The 10,183-nt window shown below is 38.3% G+C and overlaps 1 protein-coding gene across 2 annotated transcripts in view; it reads left to right on the top strand.

Annotated features, from left to right (window-relative positions):
* The first annotated feature begins 868 nt into the window (after window positions 1-868).
* The window catches only part of BRAF (B-Raf proto-oncogene, serine/threonine kinase), a 60,171-nt gene continuing 50,856 nt past the window's right edge, over window positions 869-10,183 (top strand). For both annotated transcript variants that reach the window (XM_010013821.1, XM_010013820.1), the window contains exon 1: window positions 869-966. In XM_010013821.1, coding sequence (XP_010012123.1) covers window positions 883-966 — 84 coding nt within the window. In that variant the 5' untranslated portion in view covers window positions 869-882. The remainder of the gene's footprint in view (window positions 967-10,183) is intronic.

Below are 10,183 nucleotides of genomic sequence, written 5' to 3'. Positions count from 1 at the left end.
CTTGAGAAGAATTAGCAAAATACAGGAATCCTTTTCTTTGCTGCTGGTTGGCAGTTCTGACTTCAATGACATAAACTGATTGCCAGTTGAGAAGCAAGCTGACCTCCATAGTTGCCTCAAGGGAGTTTACATACAGAATATATGAAGAGCACACTCCTTTTTTGATGTCCCCCCACTCTCCTGACTCTTTGTACTCTGGGTTGCTTGTTCCTGATCAAACTATTTATGCTTGACTGTAGCTTCTTGATAAAATCTTTGTTTTGGTATCTGTTCTAAAACTTGGGCTAGAAGTGAATCAGTTATTCATAGAATCATAGAATGGTTTTCTACGTGCAGTGGAGGTAAATGTATTTCTCAGATTGTGTCCAAGATCTATAAGCAAACCTGAAGATTACACAGAGTATAAAAGTCAGGGTATAAGAAGGTGCTCTTTAAGATCAAGACAATCTATTCCCATGCAAATAGAACACTAGGTCTAGGTTTTGTGAATGCCATTTACACAGATTACTTAAGGTTTGATAGAAGAACTCCTTCACTGAACTTTGTAGTACTGTAGAAATCGATTTGCAAAGTCTTGCAAGGAAAATACATAATATGATTTTGATAAACATGAAAAATAAACTATTATTAAGTTGTTTATTCAATGGTTCCTGAATTTTAAAACCAAATGTAATTTTCCTCTGCTTATCTCATATCATTGCCAGTGGATGAACAGGGTAGCTTTGTGCCCTCTTTTAGTGATAATTAAAATACTTCTATTATGGACTTCTGTTGTTAAGTATCAAGAATATGTTTGGGGGGTTTTTGGTTTTAGGACAGATTCTGTCGGTTCTTTTGATTTTAAAATCTTTAATTTTCTTTTAGGTGTGGAATATCAAACAGATGATTAAATTAACACAAGAACATATAGAGGCACTGCTAGACAAATTTGGAGGAGAGCATAACCCACCATCGATATATTTAGAGGTAAGTTTACACTGAAATGAATGTGGTTAGATTAAGGGTGTGTTATCTTAATGTTATATGAAGCATCTTATGTTAAAACTGAGAATACCTGTAGTTAAAGAGAATATTCTCCTTTTGTATTAGAAACTTAACTCTTTCCATGGAGACAGAAAGGAACTGTATGGGATTCCGGATACGCATCAGTAAGGGAAGATCAGTGGCATGATCTAATAGCTATGTTGGTGCAATTGAAATGTCAAGTATCCTTTTTAGGTGCTTGGGGAGGGAGGAAGACTGTGTATAATAGAAATTATCTCTTTGAAAAGTAATCATGTGGAATCCAAAAAATATATTGGTAGAAGGGAACTTCATAAAGAAATAAATGAAATTGTAGGGTGCAGTAATATCTTTAAGATGTGTTTAATTTGTAAACTAACTACAAATTAAGTCTCTGTATTTTCATCACTCCATATTCATGAAGTTTCATTGACATAAGATCATTAATATCTTAAAAAAGGACTGCAAACATAAGTTACATCTATTAGGAATTGAATGGGTATCACTTGCTCCAAACTCTGCCCCTTGGTTCTCTTAAGTAGGAGGTCAACCAGATTTCTTTTGTAGTCTTTTCAGTTGTGATTCCTGCCTAACGACACTGGGTAATTAAAAATAAAGATCTCATTATTTGAGGTACTTCTAGCTTTTATCTTAATATGTCAGAGCAGGGCACTAGCTTGATTGTACAAATGTTGACACACCGTCCGTAACAGTTAAGGTCAAATGAGGCCCTCTAGTTGCTTTACTTATTGCTAATGTGAAATGGGAATATTGAATGAGTAATACCCACTATTTTAACCACTTAATATATTAACGCACCTCTGTTTTTACATGAACCGGTTCATTCCATATGTCTGGATTTAATATTGCCACATGTATGTTGGTTTCATTAGATTGTGTATCAAACCTCAATAATAATGAGTTTAATCTGTACTAAGTCTGGATTTTGGGTAGTGAAATCATTAGTTCATTACAGCCACTTGTCACTTGTATGTAAATTAAAACTTAGGGCCCTAAACTGGAAGCTTTTTGATGATTCTGTAGTCCATTGGTAGGGAAGCAGGCATTTACAGTCATAAATATGTACCAGGAAGCGATTACAATAGTGTAAAGAGTGTGTTAAGTCTGAAATAGTCAGTGACTATGAACTATGAAGCTTGAAGTAGATTTGCAAGTTTAATGGTTCCATGTGTTGCTGAGATGAAAGCGCCTCATCAACATGGTAGGGAAGCCCTGCAAGGTGGAGCAGGGTGTTTCCCCTTCTGCATGAGTTCTGCTGGATTGTGAAGTGGGTCTTGTGAGACGTAGAGCTGGTACTGACTAGGGAGCAGTAAGTCATTGGGAGGAAGGTGGAAGTGACTGAGATTCTGTTTTTTCAGTTGAATTATCTCATGAGACAGTGAGTCCTGTGGAAAGAGCTCACCATCATTTAAATGAAAAGCCAATGGATTAATTTGCCATCCAGTTAGTAGCTTGAACTTGGTCATGATGAACTCCAGTGAGCCCCAAAGGTGTGGATAAGCTTAGGGAAGGGGAGGAGCAAAAGCTTGCAGCCGTGTGCGAAGAACCTGGGAAAGGAGGTGAGAGAAGAGGGGAACTTTCTATTTGGATAGTCACTAGCTTAGATTAGGTTATCTTCAAATGGACTGACTGAAGGGAATAGGTATAAATGCTACAAACCAGACATTTGTTTAGCGTGTAGATATCATGTGGCAGAGCTAAATCATGAAGGAAATTAAAAAAATATATTACAGAGTAACTGGCACAGTAAGAAGCAAGGTTACTGTCTACTCTTAACTGTTCATTTCATCCCAATGCAGTTATCTAGTGTATCCTGTGCCTTTTCCCACCTTTTGGCTGCATTTTGCTTGGTCAAGAACAGGGGTTGCTTTCTATTGTCAGAATTTACTTTGCAGCAATTTACCTGAATCTAACCTGTCACTGCTAGAGCTAACATTTTGATTTTCTGTATTCTTCTACCTGTCAGAAAAAGGGCCCAAAGGAACCCTGGTAGCAAATGGAAGGACAGAACTATATATAAAAAGCTTGGAAATCAGTATGATATAAAGTGTGGAAGAACAGATTTGCTTCTAGGAAATGCAGAACTAAGGAAACAGTAATTTTGATATGAATAAAAATAACAGGAGAGAATGTAGAATACATGTGAGTAACTTAAGTGGTTCAATAGATGACCTGTCTCACATCTGTTAGAAATAGCAAACTCTGTATGTACAAGAGCCACTGTATGATGTTGGGCCTGTTGCTCAAGTTCCATGCCTGGGCATCATCACTGACTTCTATGTCATGACCTCTCTTTCTCCCCAGGCTTTCACATCTAGGCTGTGTCTAGGTATTTGAAGCTATGGTCTGTGTACTATCTCCAGAGTGCTTGAACAGGAAAGTAATGTAACTCGTACTTTGTCCATTGCCTTCTGACTTCTCTGGTTTTATTGTTTTGCTGAAGTCTTATTTCTGGCTGTAAGTGTAATATTGCTCTGCATTTACCCAGAATCTGTATGAGTAATCTTGCTAGTCTGCTACTTGGACTGCATCACCTTTCGCTTTGTTTCCTTTGAGTCACAGAATAGTTTGGGTTGGTAAGGGACCTTTTAAAGGTCCCTCCTGCAGCGAGCATCTTCAACTAGGATGGGTTGCTCAAAGCACGATACAGCCTGACCTTGAATATTTCCAGGGATGGGGCATCTACCACCTCTCTGGGCAACCTGTTCCAGTGTTGCACCACCCTCATAATAAAAAATTTCTTCCTTCTATCTAGTCTGAATCTGCCCTCTTTTAGTTTAAAGCCATTATGTCTTTTCCTATTGCAACTGTCCCTGCTAAAAAGTGTCCCCATCTTTGTCATAAGCCCCCTCTAGGGTACTGGAAGGCTGCTATAAGATCTTCCCAGAGCCTTCTCTTCTCCAGGCTGAACAAGCCTAACTTTTTCAGCCTTTCCTCATAGAAAAGGTGCTCCATCTCTCTGATCATTTTTGTGCCCTTCCTCTGGAGCCACTCCAAGAGTCCATGTCTTTCCTATGCTGAGAACTCTAGAGCTAGATGCAGTACTCCAGGTGGGGTCTTGTGAGAGCAGAGTAGAGGGCGACCTGCTGGTCATGTTTCTTTTGATCCAGCCCAGGATACAGTTGGCTTTCAGGGCTGCACCTTGTCGGCTCATGTCCAGCTTTTCATCCACCAGTACCCCTAGTACTTTTCTCCGGGGCTGCTCTCAATCCGTTTGTGTCCCCGGCTTGTTTTTATATTAGTTTTAAAATCCTTCTGCTGCTGTAATCATTTTGCATCTTCCTTAAAGTGTGAGGGACTCTTAAGGACTCCTGTAGATTGTGCCTGTTGATCATCTCGAGTGCTATCAGTAAGCATGTTGTCTGCTTTTCTTAGCAAAAATTGAAATTAGCCAAAGCTAATTCCTAGATAAGTACCTGCATATGAACACTTTTGCTTATACCCACATTGCACTGTTGTAAACATCTAGTTTTATTGTAATTCTTTCTGGCTTTTTGTTATGCTCTGAAAAGCTTGACAGCTATCCATCCACCTTTCAGTACAATAGAGTATGTTCAGTTCTTTTGTACCCTGCATGGCTTTTATATCTTTTATTTCTTATGCATCTTACCAACTGCTCACATTCACAGAACTTGCAGCATCCAGTATGCTGGCTCCTGGCCTGCGTTGGAGCTGCCTCTGCAGACCTGCCCAGCACGGATGCAACTGAGCCAGGCAACAAAGCTGACTTCGAATTAAAAGTGGAAAGGAAGGGGTGAGGGGAGCAGAAGCAGGCATGGGAAAACCAAAGAACTGAACAGGAAAATTAATTATGAAAATTGAGCATTCGAAGGCTATAGTAAAATTATGTGTGCATTGAATATAAAACATATACCTCATTTAAAAATAAAGAACTTAGGCCTTAGTTACCGTTGCTTAAGAAAATAGAAGCTTTTGTTTCTGTGCTCATCTGAGAGTGAAAAGACAAAAAACGGGGTGTTTTTGCAGGTTTTTTTCTTTTTTAGTTCTGAGGAGGGTGTCAATGTGTTTTACATCAAAAGAACTTTAAAACTGACAGCTGTTGTTGCAGCCATCATTTCAGGTTTCATCAATTGACTGTGAAAGAGGAATGGATCTCTTGAAATATCAAAAGTGATTGATGTGTATGATGTTGAGTTCAGCATATATTTAATTATTCCTGCAAGAGAGGGTACTGGGATTCAGTGGTATATCCATACTCATCTATCACTCCTCAGTGATGGCCTTAGAAAGGTGAGTGTAGAGCACAGGGAGCAGGGCCTGAAGCCTGAGAGGGCTATGGGTGAAAAGCAGAGAGACTTCTCAGTGTTGTGTGTATAAGGTACAGGGGTAGGAAACAATATGAACAACAGAAAGAAAAGAACATATGTCATTAACCACACAGTTTTAATTGTTATAACCAGTAATAGCTGTGGGAATCTTATCAATGTTCTCTAATTTGATTACAAGAAAAACTTTTCTGTTTGTTCCAGATGGAGGAAATAATGAATGTTGTAAGCAATGCTTATATTAAAATCTAAAAATGGCTTGTAGCTAAAATTCTTTCTTGGGTAATCCTAGTTCTTAACTTCTTCCATCCCCCGCGTGTGAGCGTGTATCTCAGATCTAACAGACCCCTGGAAATCACTGTCAAGTGTTTGAAATAATTGCTTGACTCAGAAGATGTAGAAATATCATTAACAGCATTTTTCTTTTCTTCTGGAAAAGAGGCTGCAGGAGCTCCTCGATAGGTTGTACCACTCTTTTTGGAAGCACTCTGTATCACAGCAGCTGAAAACATCAATGGTTTTTGTCTTCCCACATAATTTCTTAGTGCGTTATATCTGTCCTTGAAGTGCTGTTTCCCAAAATACACAGTTTATGATTCACTGTGGAAAAACCCTTTTCTTAAGGGTTTGTCTAAGTGTTGTAAATATTGGAAATCTTCACTGCAGGAAAGTCTAATATTGTGATACAGGGAAAACCTGGGATTATAGTTAAAATGGTTAAAATATGCAGCCGCGTTTTCTTCTATAATGGACATCAGAATTAATTATTTTTTTTTTGTCTCTGCCACCAAAGTACTAATGAAAAGGATAACTTGAGTTTGGGAAAGGAGAATAAAGATCTGTGCGTTTCAACTTAGCATTGGAAAAAAATGCTGTTTACAAACTAAAATGGGTTGTACAGATGCAGACTGGCCAAAAGCAGTCTGCTCAAACTTGGAATGGGGAGATCGTGCTTAAATGACTTAGATTTGTTAGCCTTTGTTGACTCCTAATGACTGTTCAGGGAGGCCTTACCTATTTAAACTTCCAAAATGCATTGTGTGTCCTTCTTGCCTCATGGTCATGTGTACAGTATTATCAACTAACGCTTCATCTGTGAGAACTTAATTGAACAGTATTAACCCATTTGCATGTACATAGTTCTTCACGTGGTGTAAGGTTGCATCCTGGACTTGTAGGTTACTTCATTTAACAGTATAGAAATAAGCTGCCTGGGTTTTTTTATTTCTTTTTTTTAATTCAGGCTCCACACAAAACAAAGCAGTTTACAAATGCATAAGTAGAATGATAGTGATATCAAAGGAAGTTTTAAAACAATTCAGCTTTCTAATACTGTCTTGAAGGAATCATCCGTTTTCCTACTCCTACTCCTGGAACCAATTTAAAATGAGAATCGTGGAGGTAGAGGTATGTTTGTCCCAAACTACTGTGATGTTTTTTTTTTTTCCCCCTAGCTTGCTTTTTTCCTGGATTATTAAATGTATCTTCTTCAGGCCTTGCTGTTGCCATGTTTGAGAGTTTGGCTGCTGAATTTCAGGGGGGTATTTAATTCCTTATTCCTGTATATCTGAGGAATCCACGCAGGTGGTCAAATTAGTTAATTAAAGAAGATTACCTGTTTGCTGACCTAAAGTGTGCCTACTGCAACAGCAGGCAGATACAGTCTGAAATGGGTCTTAGTGCTGAATCTCAGGTTGTTTTAGGCTGTTTGTGGGATTCCAGGAAGATGCCAACTCTGGGTATAGGCACTGGGAAGTGTGGCAGTCCTTTGAGGAAGTTCAGCCAGGCTCCTAACAGATGCTGATCAAGTGCGTTGGACCAAAACTGGAGTGTCTAAAGTTAGACTAAGAACAGATTTAGCAGTCTTACTAAATGAAGAAATCCTGACGTACGTTACTGTCTATCTTCAGCTCCCATTTAACTTAGTGGGATTTGCATTTGATGAACAGCCTAAAAGGTCAGACATCTTTTAAATAGAAACACAATCTCAGTTTCAAAGACCAGGAAACTATAGTTTAGGCTTTTAAGAGCCTTGCAATGTGTGGATATATCTTGATTGAGGAAGGGAGACAACACGGTAAAACCAGTTGATCTATTTGAGTTTAGACTGGGTTTCTAACCAGATGTGGTAGGGGGGCAAGGAGAAGGAGAGACCATATTTTGCTACTTGGTTTTGTCCCAGTTTAATTTTAAAAAAACAATGTACCCTCAAACATTTCACTTGTTGCTTTTTGTTTCCCTAGATGATATTGCTAGAATGTGTAGCCTGGTTATGGCTCAAGAAAGCAAATTTCAAATATCATATAAAGGAGATATAATTTCAAAAGAAATGCATAATTTTGAGAAAATCTCTTACCGTCTTGTCAACAGAACTCTGTTGGTACATCTGCAAACATCATGTAAATTCTTTGGACTTATGAGGTCAGTTTTATTTTGCCAGTAAGTTGCAACCTTTAAGGAGTAACTTTAGCTCTGCTTCTCCCAAGTGAGCAGCAGTTGTGTTACAGCATGTATATAAGCATGCCAACTTTTAATGCTTTAGATGGACTTGGCAGCTTACCAGGCCTTTATACATTTTGCTCAGTTGAAGTCTCAGGAGTATTCTCACATGTGTGAGACTATATTATATGATACGCATATATACTTATATGCAATATAATTAAAATTAACTTTTTGTTCTATTTTAGACGCACCAATTTTAATATTCAGTTTTTCATATATATGTTAAGCTTCGAAATTCATACTAAATTGGTAGCCCTGTAGTGATCAGCAGACAAATTGGCTGAGAAAAATATGCTGTTAAAGACAGTCCTTTTTGGGCAACTAATAAATAACTGGAGGAGTTGAAGAACAGAAGCCTCATGACAAGCAGCAGCACAACAAAGATGAATGCAGTATGTTGCACCTGGGGCAAGGTGACTGCCCATCAGTGCTAGAAGGTGGCTGGGTAGTGGCATGAAGAGGAACCTGTCTGCTCTCTACTTATGTGACTGACTGCACTGGGTGCTGTTTAGCATGGAGAATGCTAAGAAGGAACCTGCCAGGCTTTTGCAACCTAAAGAGAGGGCCAGGCTCTTTTCAGACGTGCACAGCAAATGGGCAAGAGGCAATGCCACAGACAGGATTAAGTGGATTGCATAAGAGAAAATTCTTCACTATGAGAGTGAGTTTTGAGCCCTGGAACAGGTTGCCCAGAGGTTGTGGAGTCTCCGTCCTTCAAGGCTCTCAAAACTGTCTTTGGCAAGACCCTGAGCAACCCGATTGAACTTAAAAATTACCCCTGTGTTAAAAAAGTGTTTGCAGTAGGTGACTTCCATGGACACCTCCAACCTTTTTTTTCTTCTTCCCATTTTTTTTTTTCCTCCTGTGATTCTGTGTCAAGTTTTAAGTTTAAGGGCTTTGTTGTAGATAGGCCAGCTCTGCAGCATAATCTGTATTTTAGCTAGAAGTACTTGGCAATACAACTTTCTGTTGTAATACTCTTTCAATTTTAATTCTATGGGATGGTTCTGTTTTGACTTGATGCTGTTGGCTGTGTAGGATCTATGGGTGCTAGTCATCAGCTGAAGCCAGTGTCTCACCGAAGCAGTTAATCTTTGAGAAAATGGGATTTTATTGGAGCTGCTCTGTTTCTGCTGTTGCTCCTTCTGTATAAAAACTTTTTATTTATTTATTTTTTTAAAAGACAAAAATGTATTTGAAGTCTACTGATGCATTTCTGGTTCCATTATGTTTTATTACAGGATCTTCTTGTAAGACGTTGAGTAACAGTGTAATACTTGAGAGCTTTTGTCTCCATAAAAAAGAGAGCTTTTCATGCCAAATTTAATGGTATAGGACCCAAAGCAGCAGCAGCTCCCAGCTTTCCGTGCTCGTTGTTTATTCTCTTAAGATAAATCACTTGACTTGGAGTTTGCGTTAGTGACAGATTAAGCTGCCAGTGTAAACATTGTAGGATTGAGTAGTTTGAAAGTTGTGTGTAATTTTGTGAAGGAACTAAACCCGCAAGTATCCGGAAGCAATGTAATGTTGCATGTGTTCAAAAATATTTTGCAATGTTCATGAGGAAAGGAAGTAAGTATTTAGAAAAGCATTGGTGAAACGGTAACAATTTATGATTCTTAATTTTTGTTTACTGAAAATAATTCTTGACACATGGAGCTTTTTTACTGGAATTTACAGGAAAAGTTGGTCCTGAAAGTGGGAGGGAGACACTTGCGTTATTGTACAGCCCAAAACTGTCATTATTTATAATTGGGTAACCTTTCAGTTTACTTTTGACAGTAGAATTGTGCTACAGTGAAAATGTTTTGGTTTAAAGTCTCCAACTTTGGAGTCTATTCATGAAACGCTAGATATCTTTAGTTTTTAAAAGAAACACTAAGTAGTTCTCAGTTTCCTGCAACTAATGTCCGTATATTAAAAATGGACCTTTAAAATTTATAATTTGAAATTGTGATGTTCACCATCATTCTTTGAAATGTTCTTTCTTAGTCCTTGCTGTCAAGTTATCATTCTCTTTGTTAACACTGCAGGGATGATGACACAGATTTTGAACATAGGTCCATCCTGGGGGATGCTAAACCTTCATTAAAAGGGAGAGGCCAACCACTGTTTACTCGACAAAACCAGCCTGGGTTAGATGAACTTGCAACCCAGAGAAATAGATCCATAGTAAAACATAGTATTCATGGCAGCATTACTGATTGCTTGTTATTTATTTTTTTTTTTTTTTCACTTTTTAATGTTTTTTTCCCACATGTAGACCCTGCAGACTTTTTGGTCAGTTCAGATCACGTGTAACTTTAGCAACACGTTATGTACAGAAAACTTGAGGAAAGCTAAATAGAAATAAATAAATATTATCTTTCCCT

This window comes from Nestor notabilis, unplaced genomic scaffold, assembly GCF_000696875.1.
Source record: "Nestor notabilis isolate BGI_N333 unplaced genomic scaffold, ASM69687v1 scaffold12144, whole genome shotgun sequence".
NCBI classification, from domain to species: domain Eukaryota; kingdom Metazoa; phylum Chordata; class Aves; order Psittaciformes; family Psittacidae; genus Nestor; species Nestor notabilis.
This window is presented reverse-complemented; position numbering and strand designations above follow the sequence as displayed.